Source organism: Rhinoderma darwinii, chromosome 5, assembly GCF_050947455.1.
Source record: "Rhinoderma darwinii isolate aRhiDar2 chromosome 5, aRhiDar2.hap1, whole genome shotgun sequence".
Lineage (NCBI taxonomy): Eukaryota > Metazoa > Chordata > Amphibia > Anura > Rhinodermatidae > Rhinoderma > Rhinoderma darwinii.
This window is the reverse complement of record NC_134691.1, coordinates 258,980,759-259,008,359: the sequence shown is the minus strand read 5'-3', so window position 1 is coordinate 259,008,359 and position 27,601 is coordinate 258,980,759. Positions and strand designations below refer to the sequence as shown.

Here is a 27,601-nt window from a genome sequence, read left to right as displayed (position 1 = left end):
TAAAACATGTCTCAAAAGGATTAAAAGCTTTTATTTACATATGCAGTTAGATTAGGGCCATATTACTCCACGTCCTGCCTGTAAGCTTAGGAAGAATATTTTGGAGATTTTGTCTTTTGTATCAATTTGTTTAACCCCTTAATGACCAAGCCTGTTTGGATTCTGGAAATCTTGTATGTGTGAATCTAAAGGAGAAAAACTCTGAAAGAGTATGCACATCCAAGTAATTATTCTATTGTTTTTTTTTTTCACATATTACACTTTATTTAGGTGGTAAAAGTAGATTGATATAATTTGCGTATATTTATTAAAAACACAAAAATGTGGATTTTTTTTAATTTTTACCCTTTTTTTAACTGCAATCTGTCACATATGTACATACATACTGCACAAACTATTTCAAATTTGATGGTCTATCCTACCTACCACAGAGGGGGGTATCAATGGGGGCCAAATTCTCACCATCCCTAGCCAACCTTGTCATGGCCTGGTGGGAGGGGAACACCCTGTTTTCCACTGACAATCCTTTTGCTATGTACATCCATTGATATGGCAGATACATCGACGATCTCCTCCTTATCTGGGAGGGCGATGTATCTGCCATACATGATTTTCTACTCTATCTCAACGGAAACAATTACAATTTAAGATTTACACATGCTTTTCATGCTAATAGTGTCAATTTTGTAGATTTGAAACTATCAGCTAAAGTGGGGGAAATAATATGTTCTGAAATTTACCATAAGCTTATATCTGGCAATACCATATCACATACTAGAAGTAATCACCCTAAACATACGATTTCCGCTATACCAGTAGGTGAACTTACTAGGGCAAAAATAAACTGTAGCTTAGATCAAAGTTTTGTCAAGGAACAATCCAAAATCTGTCAAAAACTAAATAATAAAGGATACAAAAATTGGACCCTGAATAGAGTCAAAGCGATAGTCAAGGTCAAAAATAGAGATGATCTATTACGTGACAAGACCATTAGTGACAACACAAGAACATCGTATAATTCCAACTCAGACACACCAACCCTTGTTTTGCAGTACAGTATCAGTTCTATGACATCAGAGACATGGTACATAGATACATCCCCATATTATATGAGGATGATAAATTGGAAACTATACTTAAAGGAGGATGCAGGCACGTAGGGCACCCACATTAGGCAACACCCTATCCCCCTTGTTTTTTTCGTCATGCAGAACCAGTATAACATGGTTGAAACAATGTGGTCTTTATAAATGTGGTTCTCACCCATGTAACGTGTGCACATTCACCAAAAAGATAAAACAGTTCCAGGACTCTAGTGGTGAAATTAATTTCCCAATAAAGTCATATATTAACTGTAATAGTGAGTTTGTTGTATATATCATAGAATGTACCAGTTGTAACTTAAAATATGTGGGATGTACCACTAGGAAATGTAAAATTAGAATTCTCGAACATTTGGGATACATTAGAAACGCAGCTAGACATTTTGTCACCTGTCACAACAGATGCATTAATTCATTTAGAAAATATGCAAATGAAAAAAACACAGCCTCTGTTTGAGGGGGAGATTTAAAACACAGGTTATTAAACAGAGAAGCGTTTTGGATTTACAATTTAAAAACGAGGTTCCCCCTAGGTCTCAATCTCAAAAAAGAACTTACGTTTCATTACTAGGTTTAACATCATATATGGGATTCATTGACAGTACATTATAAATAAGCATTCTACATATAAAACCGAGTACAATTTACTTGAGATATATTATGCACTGAAATTGCACATCTGACAATGTATTTTTCCCAATAGTAAACGGAGGTTAAATACTGAGTTAGACCCCTCATTATTCATGATGTGTATAACAAGATGTGAACACCATCGGAACCATGTATTCCATCTCCTTTCAAAATCCTGTGACATTTGTATTTGTATCTATATACCTATATAATATTATATTATATTATATGATACCACCATGTTCAGTTTTCATAACTGCAAAATAATGCACATATTAGTAACATGGTGATTATACCAATGACTAGATCCATACATTCGAATATATGTTCCTACCATTGTTTTTCTAGTTATAATATTTTCTTTTCTCTAGATATATATTATATATTATCGCTACTTGTTTATATGTAATTTTCCCGTTTTTAGGGTATGTGATTTAATTATTCTACTCTTTTGACTATGTCTTCCAGATTTATATAATTTTACACGTATTCACTGCCATGTGCGTCTCTTGGGATGTAGGTATATTAATATAGATTGACACCATGCAGAAAGACCGTTTTTAATGTGGTTTTCAAAAATATAATATGCAGTAGGTTTAAACGAACACCATACTAAGATTTAACAAATTCTTTAAATATGTAGGCACCCGTATATTGTCATCCAATGGGCAAACGTTCTATTATTTCAATTGAAGTATACATCCTATATAAATAGCACTAATTTGCACCTTCAAGGGTTACTCTCCACATGCATCGTAATTACTACAGGTGCTCTTCTTAGAACTATATCGCCCCATTCGCATAGCTAAACTATAAACTCAGGAGACCCACAGTACCAGTGACTACTAGCCATGATTAAGAACACTGACAGTGTTTGAAACGCGTAGGCTTCAGCACACTCTATTTGAAACTGCCTCGCTACTGCGTCTGTTTATTCGTTTTTATCTTTTCTACTATAATAAAAGTTTTTAAAGCACTAAACCGCGCTGGATCAACTTTCCTTTGTTTTTCGTCACAAATATTTTATCAATTATATATATTTCCATTTCTTAAAATTGTAATAATAATTCAGTTTTTTTAATGCACATGTTTTCCTCCATCAAGCTAAGTTTGCAGAGACTTATAGATGTCAAAATGACAAAAACTGCCCAGAAATTATCCCATTTGGAAAACTACACCCAATTATTTATTCATTGAGTGCTTTTGTGAGTATTTTGACTCCACATTTGGTTTTAGACAAATTAATGCAAGCAGGTTAAAAAATGTGACATTATTTTTCACAAATGTGTCAATTTAAAGACAGATTTTTTTTGTACATCCCACATGGAAGTAAAAAAACACACCCCAAATCATATCACTCTGTTTTACCTGTGTTTTAATGCAATAAATATTTCACAAATGTGTCATTTTAAAGAAATATTTTCTGTAAAGCGAATATGAGAATAAAGAAGTAAACCATAAAATATTTCACATTTTTTCTCTTGTGTTCAAAAATATCCACCTTGTGGCCCCAATCTGCTTAATGGACACACGGCTGGGCCTAAAATGGAGGGAGCACTCTTTGGCTTTTAGGGCACAATTGAATGGATTTCAGTCCCATCCCATGTTTATAGCGTTGAGCATTGAGCTTTGAGCATTGAAATGCCAGAATGCCAAGAAATTACTCCATTTTTTTTTATTTTTTTATAGGAATAAGAAATGGCAATCATCTCAAATTATTAAAACATTTTCACATAAATTAGGAGCCACTTTTTGATTTTTGGATTTTTCGCTTTTTCCTCCCCACCTTCCAAAAGCCATAACTTTTTTTATATTTCTGTTGATATAGCCATATGAGGGCTTGTTTTTGGCCGGACGAGTTGTCATTTTTCCTGACACCATTTATTACACCATATAATGTACTGGGAAAATGGAAAAAAAATCTTTGTGGGATGAAATGGGAAAAAAAAACTGTTGACATGTTAACTTTGTTCTGCCAGTCAATACATTTACGACAATACTACATTTATATTGCTTTTTTATGTTTTACTACTTTTGCAAAGAAAAAAACTAATTGCTAAAAATAATATTTGTTTGTGTCGCCATATTCTGAGAGCCATAAATTTTTAATTTTTCTGTCAATTAGGCAGTGTGAAGACTTATTTTTTTGCAGGGCAAGCTGTAATTTTTATTGGTACTATTTTAAGGGTAAATAAGATTTTTTTATTCCCTCTTTGTTCCATTTTTTTGTGGGAGATGAAGTGACCGTAAAACAGAGATTCTGACATTTTTTCTTTTTTACTGTCTTCACTGTGTGGGTTAAATAATGTTGTATTGAAATAGTTTGGACTTTTACAGACTCGGCGATACCAGTTATGTTAATTTTTTTTCTACATTGCTTTTGGGGGAAATGGGAAAATGGTTTATTTGAACTTTCAATTTTTTTTGTATATATGAATAAACTTTATTTAACTGTCTTTTACTTTTTATTAGCCCCCTATGGACTTGAACCAGTGACCAGAAGACCGATTGCACGATATACTGTAATATTAATGTCCAACTACGTTTTTTCAGAACACATATACTTTAAATCGATACAGAACTTACCAACAGTTTACTAGCAGTTTACTAAAAGAAATGCAATGTCAAAACGGATTCTGCTTCCTAGAGAGCATGAGTCTTGTAATCCTCCTCTATAAAATCTTTTGACTGCTTGCTGTCATAAGTTATCTGCTAGTTTTTCTCTACTGTTTAACAAGAAAAAAAAAACTTCACTATAATACTCAAAAACCTGTACTGCTTTTGACAGCTACTTTTAGGTAGAAACATAAATGTTATCATAGCTCGAAAAATATCTCTACATGAGTGAATCAACAAAGAATGGATAATCCTTTTGTTTGACGCCTAGAACTGGGCAAGTGTCAACTCTTTTCCAATGCACCTTAAACTGGTACCTTCCTAAAGACACACACCTGCAAATGGAGTCACCAATTTTGACATAATACCATTGAATCCCTGTCTTAGGGTCCTATTACACAGCCCAATGTGGGGCGTGTAAACGAGCGCTGATCAACGAGACAGTTTGTTGATCGACGCTCGTTTGCTCCTTTTAAAAGGAGCTATGTATGGGGACGAGCATGCGTTACTACGATTGCCCGTCCCCATACATTTCTATTATGTTGGTAGCACGTTTATGTTTACACAGGGAGATGTGCTGCTAACAATGATAATATTTTAGGCTGCAGAAAAGATACAATCAGCTGATAAACGAGCCTTTGCTCGTTCATCAACTAATCGTTGCCCTGTTTACACAAGGAAATAATCAGAAAGAAGCATTCTGTGAAGCGTTCTGTGATTATTGGCCCGTGTAATAGGGCCCTTAGATTAGATCAAAAGGAACTACATATAAGTAGCACATGCTAGGTTATCTATTGTGTATGTCTTTATCAGGGCTGCATACCAACGTAATACTTTTTTTTATGTTACAAAATAAATTTAAAGCACTGTACTTCTCACTTCCCACAAAGCCAGACCACTAATATAATTATAGAGCTTCTAGTAATGGGACCAAAGAGTTTAAAACAGGCGTGGCATCTACAACATTCACTAGAATGTAAAAGTGAGGAATAGGTTTGACAGGTACATATAAGGCAGATATCAACAAGGACTAGCAGACCTATTAGACTAGTTAGATGTGATTGATATCAGATAGATTCTGTGTGTCAGAGACAAGCAGGACCCGCTCTCAGCTGAGCCATCAGTTCAGCTTGACTGATGGAATCAGCTAAGGGAGAACGATACTTTGAAGCTATATAGTAAAAAGTACCAAACATTTTTTCAGAAAAGTGAATTTAAAAGTTGCTTGAAAGACATTGAATTAATAAAAAAAATTGCTTATAAAAGGTGTACATAGACTTTTAATGGACATTAATTTTATAACAACTTATGCTAATCTAATAGTATACCTGATATAGTTTGTCATTTACTTACTGTTCAAATTTAGTCGCTTTATCCTTGCAAATTCTCTGTGAAGTTACTGCCACTAGGTGTTTACTTTCCTGTAATCTGTTGTCCACCCCCTGTTGTCAAGCAAAATCCATACCTAGTTACAGAGCAGAGATGAACTACAGAAAGTGGGGGGGGGGTGTCTCTTCACTGCCTGCCAATAGAAGTCTATGGAGTGGGGAGGGGAGCGGTAGGAACAAGAAGGAGCATAGTGAGTCAGACATAGATGCTGCCCATACAGGTCTATGGAGAGGGGAGGGGCAGCGGGAGCAGAGTGAGAAAAATACACAGAAACATGCTGCAGCTTATTGGTGAGTGCTATTTCTCACCCCAGTGCTGGATCAGATTCACTGCTCATTACTACTGTATAATCTACTCTATGCTGCCGCTTCTCTATATGTGATAGAGAAAGGACAGCAGGATTCTCCTCTTTTATGTGTGCAGTGTATAGAAGACATTATAGCCATTAAACTCCACCCACAAGCTCAAAGACAACTGAGAAATTGGGAAAGAGCCTGCAGAGAGGAAAACTGCTAAATAATGCCATATACAAGTCATATAAATGCCAGAAATAGTGTTATTCCTCATGTACACACATATCACAGCTTGTTCTTAAAAGTCACTTGAAAAGTTAGGTACGCTTTAAAAGTTTTAAAAAGTGTACAGGAATAGGGGCATGGCAAAGTGTCATAAAAAGTTAATGTCATTTTGTAAATGTACACTAATGATGAGGAATTAAAACTATGTTATTGTATATCGCACCTTAATTAGCCAAATCTATATTCTGAACAATAAATTTGGGTTATTACATGCCTTTTGATACTTTCAACAAACATAAAAACACAACTAATAGAGCAGATACATAGATCCATGAAAAAAAGTTTTGCTCGCCCTAAGGTTGCACTATATTGAATGTGATGACTGTTAAAAAGAAGAATTCCGTTTTTAGCTTCTTAACAAGTTTCCTTTTCTGAAAAAGCTTTTATGCAGTGTGTTCCAATGAACCAGTTGAAGATGTTATTAACCTCAGGGTCTAAAACTAAAACACAGAGGTATTGAAATTCACAATAAAAGGCAAAATGCCTAGAACAGAGTCACCTATAAAGCATACTTATGATTACGTCTCTTGAGGTCATTTATCAAAGGCCAAAGAGTGATTTATATAAGCAAACTAGTGCTGTTTCAGCCATTTTCTCATTGTGCTTTTGACTTCCTTTACCAAATCACTACAAAACAAAAGAATCATGTGTAGTGTAAAATTATTGTCTTAAACTACTTTCATATTTTAGCTTGACATAAAGTAAACAAGAAAGGAAATACATTTTAGTTCTTTATTTAAAATTAATTTTAATGAAGGAAATTCAGGATTGGGGGAGGGTAGAGATTAGCCCGTTATGGTACAGTATTTTGCTACTTATCTCTGCAAGAGTGGAGTGACTCTAAGACAAAGCTATGCTCCACAGAAGTCAGCACATGCTGAATGGTTGCCTGCCACATCACAACATCTGTATAATACACTTTTTAAAAATATATCTATTTAAAGCATGTACAGTATATGGAATCTGTCATCCAGGTACTTCACCCAGCATTTAAGGGGTTATCTGCTTTCAGTAAATGAATGGTATTTTTTTTGTATAATTAAAAGTTATCAAATTTTGCAATATACTTTCTGTATTAATTCCTCACAGTTTTAAAGAAATCTGTTTTACTTGGGGACTCCAGCGATAGGAAACTGTCACTGTCCATATGCGGACAGTGACGTCAGCAGTGCTGGTGCTCCCCTGGCAGAGTGCCAGCTGATGCTCTGCTTGGGGACTCCAGTTATAGAAAACTCCTGAAGTCACTGTCCATACAGTACATGGACAGTGACGTCAGGAGCAGTACTGGAGTCCCGGGCAGTTTACTAGCTGATGCTCTGCTCGGGTCTCCAGCGATAGGCAATGTGCCAGCCCCTTGTGGCCATGTGCTTAATAACACGCCAACACGAAGGGCACAGGAAGAAAGCCCTATGTCATGTGGGGCTGTGTAGACACGTCAACAATATTAGGAAAACTACAGGACTACCATCACCACTTCACCGGGTTTGAACTGCATGATTCAGTACAGAATTAACAATTAAAGTACATTAGTAAGTGACTTCTTTTCACATAAAAATATAAATCCCAAACAATGTTTGGTCCCCTTAAAACCCCTTTAAAAGATAAGCAAGCTGTCATCAGATGCCCTAGAAAATACCCTAATTTGTTCATTTTAGAAACAACAATTTTTCAACTGTATGTATGCCATTTTTATGGAGAGAATACAAACTGATTTCTCCTTTGAAGGGGTAAACCCAAGGTTTGAAATTATCATCTATTCACAGGATAGGTGATTAGAGTCTGATGGGTGTGGGTCAGACCTCTGGGACCCCTCCATTCAAGAGAATGCTGTGGATAGGTGATACGTTTCAATCTTGGGCCAACCCCTTTAAATACTCTACTGTAGTTATCCTTTAAAATTGTGTTTCAATATGATGACTTTTATATTATTGTAAAGGAAATATTATCTGCGTTGTACTTTTTATCTATTCCATTAGTAATTGTGTAACGTACTGAGAAGTGAAGAACAGATTTGCGTTTACAAGTCTGGCTCTGCACTTTCAAAATGTTAGACATAAATGGATATTCATAAAACCGGAATTCCCTGAGCTTTGACTTGCAAGACAAAAAAATGCTGACTGAGCTTAAGAGCAGATAGTGTATCAGTGTATTTAAATGTAACTTTCCCCTTCATTATAGCATGTTTTATGCTATTTCATACCCATGAAATCAACACTATGGGAGTAAGAGTATATTAAAACTGGTTATATAGAATGTGGCATCCCCGAAATGTATTTTTTATGCGTTTCTTAATATGAATAACTGCTGCATTCTTGCAAAACCAAAAAAAGGATCCCTGCTATCTATGTTAGATCTAATAAAGTTACATTGCTTATTCAAATGATGTAAACCTCCCTCTAGTCTTTTTTTTTTTTTTTAACAAAATAACCCCCTTTGTTGAGGCACCAGCCTATGAGGCAGGGAAGGAATCAAACTCCTGCTGGTCATAAGATTTATTTAGCTCATGTAGCCATTTTTGGAATTTATTTTTGATGTCATCATCATTATACCGGAGTGCAAGCCTAAAAGTATATTCTTCATTTTGGAAAAATAAATAAATTAAAATGGTACCAAATCAGAGGTGTAGGCAGGATGCTTTGAAAATGTCCTAGTTTCACCTTTTTAAGTGATTTCACAAACATTGTGTGACTAGCATAGGCAAGCACAGGTAGTACGACCTTGGACAGCGTAATCAATTTAATATTGTAAACACCCACAAACAATGTCCTATACTTTGCTATGAGAATACATTTTAAAAAATTCCCATTGTTTAAGTAGATTTGCTTGCACAACTGTTTTAATTTCTTAAAGAGGTTGTCCCAAACATCAACATTTATCACCTATCCTGAAGACACTGGAACTCCCACTAAACACTAGAACAGTGGTCCCTAGGCCCCTGTTTCTCCTCACTTTATGACAGCAATGAGAAGAACTTTGAACAGAGTAGCGGCAAGCATACGTTGTGCTGCTCCATTCAAAGTCTGTGGGACTGACGGAGTCAATTGAGTACATCGTATGTTTCCGCCAGCCCTATAGGCTTTGAATGGAGCTGCAGGTTGTATATTAGACCGTTACTCCATTCTAGCTCCTCCTCAACATAATCAAATGCCATGTATGGTCCTCCACTTGTTAATCTCAGAGACTTACCTATCCATCCCAAAATTCTTTGCACCATTTCCCCACATGTTATAACATCAGGACCATGTATTGCTACACGTTAACAATGAATTTGAATTGGTACATCAACTTTTGTCCACAAAAAAATGTAGTGTAAAGGCCCTTCTATCTAGGTCAATGATCGGGCAAATGAGCGTTTCCGATCATTGCCCTGTGTAAACAACAATCAGTCCCTGTTTACTCGTTTGTCGGCTGAATGGATCTTTTATGATAAAATATTCAAAAGTCGGAAGCACATCTTCTTGTGCATACAGGGGATGTGCTGCCAGTAAGATGCAAATGTATGGGATGAACGATCGTATTAATTATGTTTTGTCCCCGTACAATCCGATCATCCGATCATTGCTTCATTTGAATGGAGCAAACCAGTGCCAATAAACATGCTGGATTGTTGATCGGCACTCCATTACAAAACATCTGCTTGTGTAAAGGGGCCCTTAGGATTAACTTTTACAGTCCTAAGTCATTTTATTATGCAAGATGACAGGACAAAGGTATTCCTGAAAGTAATGATACTTTTGCATTGTTCAATATTGGCTGGAAATACGAGTGCCGTTATGGCAGGTCGATCGGCACTCGTTAGCTCCATTTTCAAGGTGCAATGATAATGATTATATAAGATTATATATAATAATATGATCATTCTACCCCATGCATTTGAATCATGTCGGCAGCACATCTTCCTGTTTACCTGACAGACTGCAACCCACATCACAACCACTGGGTGGCCACACGTAGACAGACAGAATAGATATCTCATAACAGAGTATCACGGAATTATGCTTTTTTTCAAATCTGATCATCTCGCACCAAACATCTCAGGATATGTTGAGATATGAGGAAATGTAAGGTAAGGAAGGACACAACTGTATTTGCTGCTTGAATTGATTTGCTCCTTAATTATTTTATGCTGCTTTATTTATGTGCTGCTAATGTTTTGCATAATATATATTCTCACTAAAGCACATAGTCTATGTACTGCTTTACTTTGTATAATATTACGTAAAGTCACATTGTCATTCACTTACAATATGTATTGTGTTTGACATATTTATTCATACAACCCTTGAATCCACTACACAGATTGAACCCCTTCTTTCATTAAACTCACAATATGGTTATCATTGCTAAACTGGCTGTATCAACAACACGTGGCTGATATTTAAAAGGTTTCTCCTTCTGAGCAATACAATATAAACTATGTGGTATCACAGTTAAATGCAACCACAAGCAATCCATTAGAACATACTAGACCTTTTCTTATGATTTCAACTCAAAGGTACAATATCTCTTGCAGGTTTCAAGTTTGTAACACTATGTAACACCACCTGTACTATTAAATTTCAGGGCAAGGTAGGTATTAGCCTCAAGCTTGGTTCTAAACACACATTTAAAATGTCTTCTTCTATAGGCTTCATTTCTAGGACTGACCTATAAAACAAGTATTGTCTCCTAATTGTGCCTGTCTTCTTTTCCTATGCCATCCAAACCAGACACAGACCTGTGGTTCATTTTCAAACTATTTTCTTTGGCCATAAGTTTAGTTTCTTGCAAGTCATTTTCAACTTTAGTTTCCATTATTATGTAAAGTTACAGAACACACTAGTGGAGAGCTATTAATGCAACTACTGTTACTTTGACTTTGATTTATTTAAACATAAATTAAGTAAATAGCTTTTACCAAACCTCCATTTTCTTCTTGCTCTTTGGTACCATTTATTCTTTCAAGGTCCCGTCTAAACAAACACGTTTCGTAGTTTCTACTGATTTCATGCAACACCTTAATGCTAGACTAAACTTCACTCTTCATATTATTATTAGATAACCACATTATATTTTCACCATATATTTTGATTTTCACTTTTTCCAAAAAGCAGTCTAGCACCTTGCCTAATATTTTATTTTATAAGTAGAGTAATTGTTAGTAATTAATACATTTTGGTTAGTATTGCTTATGAAACATTTACTAAAAATAGAAATTCAGTCAACATTTGGTGTAAACATTCATATTTGGCACAAAACAATGGCATTTTAATAGCAATTTTCATTGAAACACAACATTATGTATACAGGTTAATGACTAAACACTGTAATAAAATAAAAATAATAGAAAGTAGTCGGACCAAAATGTTTGATCCAATTATTTTCTTTTAAAGAACAACAAAATAAATGTTGTTGTCAATTGAAATGAATGGGAATAGTTTGCATAATTGATGAGAATCAAAGCTTGGAATGTACCAGTTTCCCATGCTGTTATGTCTTATTGGCAGATGATGCTAAATCTGCATGAAAATGAAAAATGATGTTTTGACTAAGTTAAATTATTTCTTGCTAAACATGCTCCCCAGACAATCCAGGCTGTATTTACCAAATGTTAAAAAAATGATTGGTTTGTGTTAACGTAAAGCATTCCTTGTATGTTAAGACATGATCCAATAAAACAAATACAAAATTATCTATTGGTTACCAAAATAAAAAAGAATGATTTAGTATAAGCAAACGAATTCAACATTAAAATGTAATTTTAAATTATGTACATTACAGCAGATAGTTCTATTTCATGCAAAACTATAGTAGGAATTAGACAGGCCATACAATACAATGAGAGAAATGTTTAGTCACAAATGAATTTCAAACATGGCAATTCTATTCATCAAATGAATCCTAATGACAAGAGTATCATAAACCATTGAATCCATAAACCATTCAATACATGAAATTCATATTGGGCAAAAATCTACCAGAAATGTAAAATCTATTTTTAAAAGGGTTCATGTAAAAAAAAAATGGCATAATAGGCTACATAGAATCAATAAAAACATCAGATTTAAGTCAGCACTTGAGACATATTGAAGAAAACTTTTTCACATTTTAAGCTAATTCTATCTCTTTAAATTGACTGTAAAAGGCCTTAAAGCGGATCTGTCAGGTCTACTATGTTACCATATCTCAGTACAGCATGAGATAGAAGGTGAGATGCTAGGTATATACCTGATTTGATGCAGTATTTGACTAGCTTAAGTAGAGATACTTACCGCAAAAAAAAATAAAAAAATAAATAAAACCAAAACAATGTTGAAAAACCGCCTCTCAATTCGAGAATTTACAAACCCAAATTTTATTACATAAAGTTATCTCGGAACAAGAAAAAGTGTGATCCAGCGCTGAAGGGTGGTTTAAAAGGTATCAATGTTCCCAATTTTATTAGCAAACAAAATAATAAAATGTAGAGAATCACTAGCGAGGTGGCTTATAAAGTCAATTGCTTACGCGTTTCAGACATGGCTCATGGCCTTAATCATGGCTTGTACCGGCCGTTTGTGTTCATTTTATTGTTTAAGTCGTTACGATCGCGGGGATACCATATATGTTAAACCGAACAAAGAAAGAACTAAGGAGTCTTTAAGTCAAGAAATACATGTAGTCTTTTTATTCAACAGTATTGCACTATTTATACAAAATGAATGTCTAAAAATGAATCACAAATAAAAGCATGGCCACCACATGAGTCAAATATAAGTCAGAGTATAATCATGTGAATAGGTATATACCTCAAGACAAAGATGTAAAGTAACATGAGGTAAGATGTACAAGCTACAGGTAAATGGTTAAACTGTTTGCAAAGTGGGTGAAAGGGATGTAACTCACAATTATGCAAAGTGCATTTGAGACAGGACTATTACACCAAGTCATGTAATGTTCACAACGACTAATGCATGTATGAATACTGGGAGAATGCCCATGTGCGTATTAGAACCCAGACAGCAACCAGCAGCAAATAGTAAAAAATGAAGTACTAGCAGAGTACTAACCCATGTAGCTGAGACTCCAAATGGCGGCCGGCCCCAACGCGTTTCGGCTTCCGCCTTCGTCCGTGTGTATGTGTTATTTGTTTTGACACTTTTCCTAAATAAAACCACTTTTTTGGCAAAAAAAACTAGTTTTATTTTATTTTGACTGTAAAGTTATTTTTTCTTTTTGTCACAAACTTTATTTAACTGCTTTACTTTTTTTTTTTTGTCCCACCAGGGGACTTCACTATGCGATCTGCTGATCGCATATATAATGCTTTGGTATACTTAGTATGCCAAAGCATTATTGCCTGTCAGTGTAAAACTCACAGGCAATCTGTTAGGCCATGCCTCTGTCATGTCCTAACAGGCATTTGCTGAAGGCAGACTTGGGGGCCTTTGCTAGGCCCCCGGCTGACATGGAAACCCGACGGCGCCCCGCGATTTCTTTGCGGGGTCGCCGATGGGGTAACAGAGGGAGCTCCATTCCTCAGTCAAACACATTAGATGTCGCTGTCGCTATTGACCGTGGCATTTATTGGGTTAAACTTCCGGAATAGGAGCGTGCTTCGATTCCGGCAGGTGCCAGGCTGTGTATAACAGCCGTGCTCCTGCCGCTGATTGCGTGGGTACACTGGCAGTACCCACGCAATCGAAGGACGGATATAGCCATCCTTTTGCGTGAATTAGCTCCTGCACAGGACGGATATATCCGTCCTTCGTCATATAGGGGTTAAGGCTTTTAGGGTTCCGTGTAGCTTGGGATATATTTGAGGAAACAATTGTGCACATGCAGCATCCACCCATCTGATAACAATGGAACCATGAGAAGTATTATAGTTATTAATGTTGTGTTAAAAGCTTACATTTCATTGTTTAAAAAAGTTTAATGTTGTATTTATAATACTGTTTTATATATTTTAATACCCTGAGATTAAATGTCCCTTTAGATAAGCTTGTTAAATTAACTTATTTAATTATTCATACAAATGAAAATTGTGTTATACATTAACCGCAAAGGTCATAAATAGCATAACAGTATAAAATGAGGATCAACTCAATGCCCAAATGTTCTGTAATGTATAATTATGTAATCTTGTAAATATTATCAGGTTAAATAGCCAACAAGATAATAATTACAATGATATGTTTGGCCCAGAATTGTGTCTGGTGGCTTGTTCTTATGTCCTTCTTTAGACTTGATTATTTACCTCAATAAAATCAACAATTCTCTGATGACCTTGAAGTGCTTGCTTAGTTATGCTTCAGCAGCTTGCTTTCATATGCTATTTTTCAAAGCAATTTCCTTGGTTAATTGTACCAATACCTATTGAGAGAGGCCCTCTATATGATTTATTTCTTTTATCCAGACATGGTGCTAGAATATACATACATCATAAACCACTACGAGTAAAACTACAAAATAAATCTGTGTTAAAAGGACCAAGACGTGCAAGGGCATTTTATTACATTTCTTTTCTCTCTCAGGCCATTGTACTTGTCTATTTTTTCACTGAACCATAACAGTTTAATCTGCTTGCCTAATATAGTTCTGGAATTAACATAAACTGGAGTGTAATTAATCTTACTCATCAATATTTAGAAAAGTAGAACAAAAAGACTTGAGACCGAGTGACTAAAGTCAGTTCTTCATAGTCACAAAAATAACTGACAGCAGTTGAAACTTCCAGTGCCCCATAACAGCAAGCATAGCAGATAGCAGAAACACAAATTGCTGCTCTTACAGGCAAAAAAACTGTACAGCCCATACTAAGGGGGCTGGAACATTCATGAGAACAAGTATTTTAAAATTTAGATTATTGTTTTACTCTATCTATCCATCTATCCATCTATCTATCATCTATCTATATATATATATATATATATATATATATATATATATATATATATACACACTGTTGCGCCTTCTTCACTCTCCAGGAGAGAGAAGAAGACTAAAGTGTTAAAACAAAACTTTCAGTACTTTATCTGCCCAGATAACGAGCAAACTGGCTCCGTTATCTCTGGGCAGAAGCTGAGGGAGAAGGAGGGGGGAGGTATCGACACACACGGGCAGAGAGGTAAGTGCAGCCTGCTCCATTATGAGCAGCGCTGCACTTGTAACTTTTGTTTCATTAAAAAAACACATTTGTTTTATGAACCGATGTCAAAGAGGTGTCGGCACTTGTAAAGGGAGCCAACACATAGACTAGTGCAGAGCTGCTCATGCTGAAGCAGCTTCTGCACTCATTTATCCCTGATGCACGCTGCAAACTTCTATATATTTGCTAGCTGCACAGGGCATCGGCAGTTAGAACATATATAGCCGTATGGCAGTCGTGAAGGGGTTATCTTACAGTTAAGATTTATTTTTCTAAATCTTGACTAGTAATTTTATTTAAAATATAAAAAAGAAGTGAATATATATTCCTTACCCATATATTTCCATCCTGATGATAGGGTTTCCAGTTCCTGGCAGTGTCACTGTAGAGCAAGCGGTATTGTGACACCCAGTCAGAACTGCTGTACCTCCCTTGAGTAGCTATTGCACGGATTTGTTTCCTGCTTCCAAAATCTACCTGCAGCCACTGATAATGATCACTGTCCAGAGGTGACCAACCACCGTCTCCTGCAGAATAAAGGATAGCATATTAGAAATAATGATGATTATAAATTATTTTGAAGAAATGTTTAAAAGACATCTCAAACTGTGTTTTTAGCTTCTATCTTAATCTCTTATCTACTAACTAATACGGAAAAAAAACTTATTTGCGAAACACCATCTATATCCATGTTATACAAATCAATACATATGTTTGATACCAATCGATTTCCATGATCAATCTCTCATTATCATGAATCAGGTATTCTGTCCATAGCTGACCTTCCTTGATGTAAAGCTTTTTTCTCAAGACATCCTGCTGATATGTAAAACTACTTTCTTATTGCACAGTGGGAGGCCTTAATCTTCTGAATATAAAAAGCAAAGTATATCAAAGGCAAGTGGTAGCACACATGATCACATTTACATAAACCCACAATATAATTTAACGAAAGACCTCAAAGCACACCAAGTGGAAAAAAGACCTGCATTACAAATGGTTTTCTTTGATCAGTTAACTTCAAAACAGTACTTATAGAATCATAGTATCCAGAAAAGATTTCTAATTGGTAAAATAGTTGCCAAATTTTTTTACATTATCAAGATAGGTAAAACATGAACTCAAACACACCAGAAAGATTAGGCTGTGGTCACACAATGTTATAGCAGTGCAGTTATACCCCCCCTCCTCATATCCTGCAATTTATTTTCATCAATCTAGAAAATTGATGGAGATGTTAACGAGGGGGAACCACCTAGACGGAAACCATGTTGAAGCATGCTGCAGTTTAGAAACATAATGCATAACTGTTTTAAAACAGCAGTAGTCCTCAAAATAATGTGTCAATGGAAATTCAAAAATTCCCATCTACAGTACTGATATTACATCTGGCATAAGCATTCAAATACTGTAGTGGAATAATGCCAAAAATCATCTGCTGTGAATGAAACCCTGTTATAGTATCAATCACTCCTGCTTTTTTAATTTTTTTATTATTTTATACTGTCATTTTTATTATGGAAATAAAGATTCATAGATGGAAAAAAATGACATGCGTATAAGGACAAAACTGCAACATACATAACAAAATAGGCAGTAATTTCAACTTAAAAGGGGCTAAATTAAGGGATGGGCCAAATTAGGGGGTGGGCCAAAAAATCAGGTGTGTCAGAAATCATACTGAAATATTCAATATTTTTTTAGGAGAAAAAAGAATTATACAGATGGCGTGTCTGCACAAGAAATATTAAGCAAAAACATAAGAAAGGGGAGATAAGAGAGGTAGGGGGAGAAAGAGAAAGGAACCCCCATGGTAAAATAGGACAACATATGTGAAAGGGGTCTGCTGGAGGTGCCAGACAAAATGGGTATTCCTTCCAGGGGTACAGATTTGTATATATTTAACTTGTATATCAGACAGATGGAGCTTTCTATGATGGACAAAATCTTGCCTAATGTGTTTAGATATAGTAACAGCAGCTCCAGCATTTAAGGTTGCAAACATATGTATAAAAAAAAGACGAATGATCATCGCCAAACATTATACAAAATGTATACTGCTTAAATAAGGCAGCAGTAACAAAATCTAGAGTGAGCCCCTCCCTACCATGAGCATTTTAGCAGGAAAGGAACTGTAATGACGGGGGTAGGGAAACAGACAAGTGAGCCCTAATCTACCCACCACTCAGTCCCTGCCTACTTGCAACGACCCGCCCTAGGCGACAGGGTACAACTGGGCGACGGTCCCTACGCTCAATAAGTGCACGACAGACAAACAGACAAGGGTACACAGAAGCTGAGGGAAATGGGGCAGTTGCCCACGGCAACACCGTGAGCAACAAGAGTGGTGAACGAGCCGAGTCAAACCAGGAGTGTACGAGGTACCAAACGCAGAGCAGGAGAGTAGTGAACAAGCCGAGTCAAACCAGGAGTGTACGAAGTACCAAACGCAGAGCTGGAGAGTAGTCAGTAAGCCAGGGTCAATATGAAGCAGGGTCAAATAGTTCAAGAAGCTGCAGCAGGGCCAGGAAACCAAACGAGAAGAATCACAAGCAAGGAGGAACAGGAAAGGCAGGTATAAATAGACAGAGGGCGGGAGCTAGCTCCGTCTGGCCAGGCTGTGATAGGCTCTCCCACTCCTAAGCCTGCCATCCTGAGTGGTGGAAGATGGAGTCAGTCTCACAGACATAGAAGCAGGTGCAGACTACCTATGGGCGTAGACACAGAAGCTGTGCCTGGCAGATCCTTTACAGGAACATTTACTATTATTATGTGTGTCCCTTATGTCTTTTTTATCTTTATTTGATTTCCCAGTCATCTACCTTCAATTTTCTATAGCCCCTTCTAATCTCCTCTAAATACACCTCACTTCTGAGTGGTTATGTTCCGTCTTAGCTTACATTTTTTGTGGGACCCAAACCCTTTACTTTAATTTAATGAAAATCTTCACCATAACTGGAATTAATTTGACATGCAAAAATGTATGTCCTCGGGCAGGCCCAATTGTAGTGATCACTAGAAATGAACGAATAGATATGGCATGAATTGAACTCAGTCTGAAATTCCCAAAAGTTTCAGATTTGCCAAAATCCAAAACTTTTGGGGTGCGCGGCACACAAATTGTCAAAATGGTGACATTTTGCCGATTATAGAAAATAAAGAGAGGCGAAGAGGTAATTTAAAAACAAAACATACTCACCACCTCCCCTGGTCTCCCGACACACCCCTTCTGGCAGATGAGATGATCACAGGCTGCTGAAGTCAAATTGAAGAAAACTACATTATGACGTAGCTGTCCCATGTGACCGCTGCAGCCAATCACAGTGGTTGCAAAAGACAAAACTATGTCATGACATAGCTGTACCTATTACCGCTGCAGCCAATTACAGGCTGCAGCAGTCACATGGTTCATCTGCATCATGATGTCGTTTTGTCCCATACTGCAAAAACTTGAGCAGGGTATGTTCACACGGCCAAATTTCAGACGTATACGAGGCGTATTTTGCCTCGTTTTACGTCTGAAAATAGGGCTACAATACGTCGGCAAACATCTGCCCATTCATTTGAATGGGTTTGCCGACGTACTGTGCAGACGACCTGTTATTTACGCGTCGTCGTTTGACAGCTGTCAAACGACGACGCGTAAAAATACAGCCTCGGCAAAAGAAGTGCAGGACACTTCTTTGGACGTTTTTGGAGCTGTTTTCTCATAGACTCCAATGAAAACAGCTCCAAAAACGGACGTAAAAAACGCCACGAAAACGGTGTGAAAACGCCGCGAAAAATGCGAGTTGGTAAAAAAACGTCTGAAAAGCATGGTCTGTTTTCCCTTGAAAACAGCTCTGGATTTTCAGACGTTTTTGTTGACTACGTGTGAACATACCCTAACAGCATCCATTGGCAAATAAGTTTTCACTGTTTATTAACACCTCCAAAAACACAGCTAATTGGCTGCAGCAATCACATGGGACAGCTATGTCATCTCACCTTCCGGCAGGGACGCGTCGTTACGGGAGACCAGGCGAGGCGGTGAGTATGTTTTTTTTTATTTTTGTGGAATTGCAAGTGCCCCAATTGTTTTGTTTGACTCTCTGCTGTCTTTTAGGATTGTATCTCACTTGAATACAGACATAGAAGACATCAGAGTGTCTGACAGGGCTATCAGGGGACTTGCGAATGTAAAACCAAATTTTGGGGCCCATTCGATAGTATTGGCCCCAAAATGATTTGCTGGAAATTCCATCATCACTAGTGATCACTGTGTTCATCAATACTATTACAGTCCTTTCAGTACTGCTATCATTGTTATTCTGGAAACATTAGCATTTTATCAGAAACATTACTGCATGTAAACACTCTATGTACAATCCCTCACAATCATCATCATAAATATGAGATCTTAAGTCAGATCCTCACCATGCCTTGATGTATTTTGTACAATATTTCCTAAACATGGTAATCTGTTTCATTAAATAGGTGTTTTACGATATAGACATAAAACAGCCATTATACATTGTATTGCACCATAATGTGTTTTACAAAGATATCAGTCATTGTTACAGAAAAATGTCACTATCCTTGGCTCCTATGGAGACTAGCTAGGATCGATGGGTATTCTCCTCTCTCTATTTCATCTAATAAAAGGTGTAATTTGAGGGACTTTGATTGCTTTGTGCACTTTGACAATAAGATGTGTAACCTCTATTGATTTGTCTGTTATGAAAAAGGCTCATCCAGATATATGTAGACTTCAATAGAGACACAAAGTGGCCATTGTTGTGGGTCTGCTATTTGTTGGTACTTGCATCTTCTCTTTATTATTCTCCCTCCTTTCTGGGAACAAAGTCACAGGAACTTTTTATTATCAAGATGAAGCATGCAGCCATATTAAAGATTAATTAGTCAATAATTAAGAATTTTGATGATAGATTTACGCAAGATACATTTACTACATGAATAATAAGCTACATTTTAGAGATAACAAACTAATGAAGAGAAACTAACTGAAGAGAAAAAAAGTAGCTGAGAGAAAACACAACTAAAGCCTGAGCGGAATGTATATGAAACCGAATGAGCTTTTTTTGTGTTTTTTTATTTGCTTTTTTATAAGTATTTTTTTTTTTAAATGTAAAAAAAAAAATGACATTTTTTTTTTTTTTTTTAAATAATTTCACTGCTATTATATTTTGTTTTTTCCTTTGTCCTGAAGGTAAAACTAAACCAGAAAAACTCATGCTATAAGAATGTGGTCACAATTAGGATGTTTTTGTTATACATATTCTGATTATAATATTTTATTCTAAAATACTTATCAATATTATCAATGTAAGTGTAAGTCATGCTGAAATTAGTCAGGACCTACAGTACATATACTGTGTGTAAAACTAGTTCCTTCCCCAAAAATTTGTATTGCTAGATTAGCCATATACCCATAGGCATATTTTATGTGTGTTGCTGTGTACGCCGTAAATGTACACTTAATAATATTACAAATATTGACCTTACATAAAAATATTTGGGGGAAAACTATTTTTTTGAAAAGTAAGTCAGAAGTTTTTATCAGTGGAAGACCATTAGCTGAGATCCCCATGATACAGTCTGGTTTGCGATGGAATCCTGTGAAAAAAGGAATTGTTGGCAAGTTTGCTAAATGGATAGGTTCCCAGCAGCTTTCCGAGACCTATGCTTTTAGATTAAGCCCATTACAGCTTTATTACAGTCTATTGAACACTACAAGACTGTTGTTATTGGGGCAGTTCAGAATATACAACCAGATTGCTGTTATAGGGGGGAGGTCCAAACCCAGACTGCTGTTATAGAGGGAGGTCCTGACTACCCAACCAGTCTATTGCTATAGAGGAATGTCCGGACAGATCACTCAGACTATTGTAATAGGGGAAGGTCCAGACCACACAGCAAGATATTGTAATATGGGGTAGTGCTGACTAATAATTAAAAAAAAATAAACAAATGAATAAATAAACCGAATCTGTGTATATATATATATATATATATATATATATATATATATATATATATATATTTCACCAATTTTGTTTACAGTTTTGAACATTTGCAAGCAAAGCAAGTTTTAAGTGCACACTACATGTTTCTTTATGTTTAGGGCCATTTAGCATGAGCCGATGATCGGGCAAATGAGCATTCATATGTAAACAGGGCAGCGATCGCCGATGAACGAGCAAACGCTCGGTCATTGGCTGATTGTATCATATATACAGCAGAAAGTATTATCATTGTTGGCAGCACATCTCCCTGCATACATTACTGATCATAGCCCCTTGTGAAAGGAGCAAACGAGCTAATCATTAAAAGTAATTTTATAAGTGAAACCACCATGTAAAGTTCTATGAGTATTTGTAGTTAAATTCTTTCAAGGGAACTTCAATGGGGTATTTTCCATATCGTGATTATCATGGGATGTAAACAAATGCTGGGGAGGGAGAATTGTAGCACACACATTGACATCACAGGCCATGATAAAGTATTATTTATCGGAGCATAATCATATGATATTGTCATTTGTGTACTCTATCTACATTATTAAATAAACAGAATTCACTAAGAAGCAGTATTGCGTTAATTTCAGAATGGCACGTTATATATTTAACTTCTCTGTGACCCTAGTTCCCTTGTCCAATTACTTATGCAATATGACACCTTGAAAATATCCTCTGCTAAATTTATGCTATAACAAAACCGTGAATATGAGTTTAAATGGAAATTTGCAGGTAAAAAGATTATATCCATCCATCTAATTTTAAACACCAGTTGTTACATTTATGGGTCATTGCATGGCAAAAGCAATTTGGCAAATGACAAAAGAGACCTGATAAGCCAGACGGAATTGTTATTTGCAAAGAGGACAAGATTATAAAAACAAACTAATGTTATACTGATTGTGAGGTTACAGAAGCTTCATCTACATAATTTTCCTGTTCTGTTTCAAAAAGCAGACTGTCTTATTCAAGTCACTGGGCATTTAATGAACCTTAAACTTGCACAACTATAGGATAAGGTTGCAAATGGATCATTGCAGAATTGGCTAAAGCAAAGGCGAAAAATCGAAAAGATGTCATCATCAGCTATGTGCAGAAACATTATTCATTTGTTCTTTAAGGTCAGTATATTATATTGTTATTTTTAAGTTGGAGTTAGCTTATAGAAAAATAAATGAAATAACTAAACACATGAATTCCAGCATAGTTTGATACTTGTCTTCATTCTATCGTTTAACAAAGAGTTGATTGAAGGAGCGGATGGATGGCTGGATGGATGGATAGATTTGACCACTAGACAATGTTTTGTTTTTTTTACCTTGGTGCCTTCAAAATTAAACATACATGGTCAAATTATCAATCTATTGGGTTGTATTGAAAGATATCAAGCAATTTGAAAGTCAGAATTGCCCAATATTGCACAAAAATACAGCTTACATTTAAACATCTTTTTATTTTTAACCTATTCTTCAATCTTGTGATAGGGCTATCAGAGTCTCGATAGTAAAGAACAGAGTTCTAGCTATGCTTTCCTTTATCTAGGCAAAGATTCACTTGGCTGCTCTAGCCCTGTATCTAAATGGTCATGGCAAAGTGTATTTTTGCACCCTCTTGTCTGCCCGCGTCCGAGACACATGTCCTGCCAGTTCCCCTCCTAACTTTGCCCCTGGTAGAGAGGGAAAACTAAGGACTAAAAAGTGACTTGCAACCATAGGTATAATGAGACATCTCACCATTTATGGCCTGCTAAAGTTCTCCTGGATAGTAGGGAGATCCAAGAGATTGAGGCATTATCTGACATCTGAAAGTCCAATCATCACCTAAACCATGTGCTCTGACTGTACAAGCCGCTGGCCGAAAACCACATTGCAATACTGCGGAAATTCATAGTAAAACCGCGTGTTTCTCTACTGTGCGGTATACTATCACAGCACAGTCGCTGTATGTATGGGCACTCTTAATGTATCTAAAAAAAATGCACCACTAAATAGATATAATTGTTTTTTGTTTTTATGGTGTTTAAACCTTTAAGAAGTCGGTACATTTTTCCTTTAGAACAGAACAATTTTTTTTTCCTCTTTACATTCCAATGCTCATAACTATTTTTTGTTCAACGTAGCTGTATTTTTTTTTGTTTTGCGGGACAAGTTGTACTGTAGTTTATATAGGTGCCATTTTTGGGTACATTTACATTATCTTTTAATTTCTATACATTTTTATTTGGGTAAAAATGCATTAAAAAAGTTCTGCTGCAGTTTTATTTATTTTTTCCTTTTTACAGCATATACCGATCATTATAAATGATGCTATACATCTGTTGTGTAGGTTGTTAAGGTTGTGTCGATACCATATATGTGTATATTATGTTTTGGGAGTTTTAGTTAATAAAGTTTATTTATTGTAAAAAAAATTGTATTTGTATTTTTTGCCGATTTCTTTTATTTAATATTACTGTTTTTTTAATATATTTTTTTAATCTTATAGGGGGATTTTAAATGATTGATTTTTAAACTTTAATGTACTGGCATATATCTATATACCTGTACATTAGCCTGTGTACTAATAGTACACAGGCAGTTGCTAGGGTATACCTAAATATGCCCTAACAACAGAAAATATGGCCAGACAGTCCTGCGGTCCTTCAATGGATCCTTGGTTGTCTGCCCATAGAAGGTATGTTCCTTGATCGCACCACAGGGGTTCCCTGTGATGCGATCAAAGGGGATCGCTTTTTCATCTTTTATTTAAATGCCACGATCAGCTTTGATTGTGGCATTCAAGAGGTTAACAGCGGAGATCAGAGGTTTCTAACGAGTGGGGTTGCGGCTGTGTATTAGAGTCGTTGCCCCGTTCCTAATCTCACGGGCACACTTGCTGTGCCCACTTGATCATCATGATGTATATGCTCGTTATCATGTGGCAAAGTCCAGCCGCTCATGAAGAGAATAGACGTCAAGTGTCGGCAACCAGTTAATTAAATGCGTAGATTATCCCTGTTCTTGAACCTAGGCCGGTGAAGTTATATAAATCTGTTGAAATATGCTCATATTTATCTTTACACACACGTTTTAGTCAAGCATCTATTTAATATATTGGGAAGAGCAGACAAAAACTTTTCTATTTTGCACATTTGCTATTGGGCCAGCACACAACCTATTTGGCCATATGTATATTTATTTAGAGCATAATAAAGCTATATTCCTACCAATATATTTTGTGGTACCGTATATAGTCTCTAGGTCTGATACAAGAATAAATATAGATGATAACAATTAAAGAAAAAACCTTGACAGGAAAGCGTTCTAAAAACGTATGAATAATATAAAGAGTATTTATATATGACCTCAAAGAGTTATACTAGAAAGAGGTTTCCATAAACAGTGCCAGTCTTGTCCATGGGACATTCTGGTATTGCATCTCATTCTTATTCAAGGAAATGGAGCTGAACTGTCATACCAGACACAACCCATGGACCAGTGTGTCACCGTTTCTGTAAAAATCAGGCCCTTTTTCTTATATCTGACAACCCCCTTAATGTCTGTTTAACACATGCAACATTGTATTTTATCACTTAAATTTGTCTTCTATTCTTAACCCCTTAAAGGAACAGTGTCACCACAAAAAAAAAATTCATGTCAGTTTAATGTTAGTGTTTTATTAAAAACGTTTTTATTTATTTGTGTGTTTGTGTGTTACTTTTTTCTATTTTTTCACTTTTTCTTCCCTATGGGGGCTGCCATTTTTTTTTCCATTTCTGTATGTGTCGATTAACGACACATACAGACATGGAATACGGCAGCCACAGTCCCATAGGGACTACAAACGGGTCCCGTCTCATCCACTTCTGTGTACGCCGTCTGTGTGGGAACTGCGCATGCGCCGCTCCCACACAGTCCAATTTGAAATGCGCGCCGTCCGGCGCCATTTTCCTGTGGACCGGAAGTCGCGGCCGGACAGTAAGATTACTACTTACAGTCGCGGCTTCCGGACTTGTGCACTTGGACCAGCGGCAGCAGACGGAGCGGACGGGCTGGAGGGAGCCGCGGCGGCAGGAACAGGTAAGAGATTTCTATGTATGTTCGTGTTTACTACTGTATGTAAACCTACTACACTGTGTGTTAGCTCAAAAAATGGCGACACACAGTGTAGGAGGTTAGACCGTTCAATCCCCTCGTTTATCCCGGCACTAGCCAGGATAAAGGAGGGGGGGATTCTCAGAGCTCACTAGAGCGAGTGCTTTTTTCCCAATTTTGCAGCAAAAACCAATGTGGTTGCTTTACCACATGCAATGCTGCAATTTTGGGAATAGCTCCATCTAGTGACCAGCAATGGGAAATATTGTAAATTAGAATATAATTTATAATATTTCCTGACTCGTGAAAAAAATAAAAAAAATTTGAACAATGTTTAATCACCTACACACTAAATGTTTAATTTAAAAAAAAACAACATGTTTTGCTGGCAACGCATTCCCTTTAAGGACGCAGCCTAGTGTGGGCCTTAAGGCTCATAGCCCATTTTTCAAATCTGACATATTTCACTTTATGTGGTAATAACGTCGGAATGCTTAAACCTATCCAAGCGATTCTGAGATTGTTTTCTCGTGACACTTTGGGCTTCATGTTCGTGGTAAAATTTGGTCGATATATTCAGTCTTTATTTGTGAAAAATTGCAAAATTTTGAGAAAATTTAGAAAAAATAGCATTTTTCAGAATTTTAATGCATTCTGCTTGAAAAACAGACGGTTATACCACCCAAAATAGTTACTAGTTCACATTTCCCATATATCTACTTTAGATTGGCATCGTTTTTTGAACATTCTTTTATTTTTCTTGGACGTTACAAGGCTTAGAACATAAACAGCAATTTCTCATATTCTTAAGAAAATTTCAAAAGCCTTTTTTTTAAGGTACCAGTTCAGTTCTAAAGTGGATTTGAGGGGCCTATGTATTAGAAACCCCCATAAAACACCCCATTTTAAAAACTAGACCCCTCAAAGTATTCAAAACAGCATATAGAAAGTTTTTTAACCCTTCAGGCATTTCACAGGAATTAAAGCAAAGTGGAGGTGAAATTTGCAAATTGAATTTTTTCTGCTGAATTTCAATTTTATTCAATTTTTTTCTGTAACAGAGAAGGTTTTACCAGAGAAATACTACTAAATATGTATTGTCCAGATTCTGCAGTTTTTAGAAATGTCCCACATGTGGCTCTAGTGTTCTCGTGGACTAAAACACAAGCCCTAGAAGCAAAGAAGCACCTAGTGCATTTTGAGGCCTCTTTTTATTAGAATATATTTTAGGCAGCATGCCAGGTTTGAAGAGGTGTTGAGGTATCAAAACAATGGAAACCCACCAGAAGTGACCCCATTTTGGAAACTACACCCCTCAAGGAATTCATTTATGGTTTTTGTTATCATTTTGACCGCAGTTTTTTCACAGCACCTATATGAATTGGGCTGTGAAATGAAAAAAATGATATTTTTTCCAATAAGATGTAATTTTTTATCAAAATTTCTTATTTTCACAGGGAACAACATACCCCATTTTGTTGCCCAATTTGTCCTTAGTGCGGCAATACCACATTTGTGGTGATAAACTGCCGTTTGGGCCCATGGGAGGGCTCAGAAGGAAAGGACCACCATTTGGCCTACTGAAGCTTTCTGGTGCTAAGTCATGTATGCAGAAGCCCCTGAGGTACCAGTACAGTTGAAACCCCCGAGAAGTGACCCCATTTTAAAAACTACACCCCTTAAGACATTCATCTAGAGGTGTAGTGAGCATTTTGACCCCACAGGTACTGTGTAAAAGATAATGCGCAGCAGATGGTGCAGAGTGAGATTTGCAATTTTCTATATATATATGTCATGTCAGTGTCCGATATAATGTGCCCAGCATGTGCCACCGGAGATATACACCCCATAAGCTGTAATGTGGGTTCTCCTGGGTATGGCAATACCCTACATGTGGCTGTTTTCTGCTGCCTGGGCACACGGCAGGGCTCAGAAGGGAAAGATGAGGGGGATAAGCTGTGCGGAGTGCATCAGGGTAAATAAAAAATTAAGGGATGTATGATAAATTCGAAAACAATCTTTCATACAGAGCCCTGGTTTTTCGGGACACGTGTCGCATTGGTATGTTGTGTCCTTCCTTATCCCC

General features: G+C 36.5%; 1 protein-coding gene across 1 annotated transcript in view; it reads right to left on the bottom strand.

Moving 5' to 3' along the window:
* CNTNAP2 (contactin associated protein 2) overlaps positions 1-27,601 on the bottom strand; it is a 1,694,842-nt gene that overhangs the window by 1,089,619 nt on the left and 577,622 nt on the right. The window contains exon 3 of the mRNA XM_075827067.1: positions 15,759-15,952. Within this exon, the coding sequence (XP_075683182.1) occupies positions 15,759-15,952 (194 nt within the window). The remainder of the gene's footprint in view (positions 1-15,758; positions 15,953-27,601) is intronic.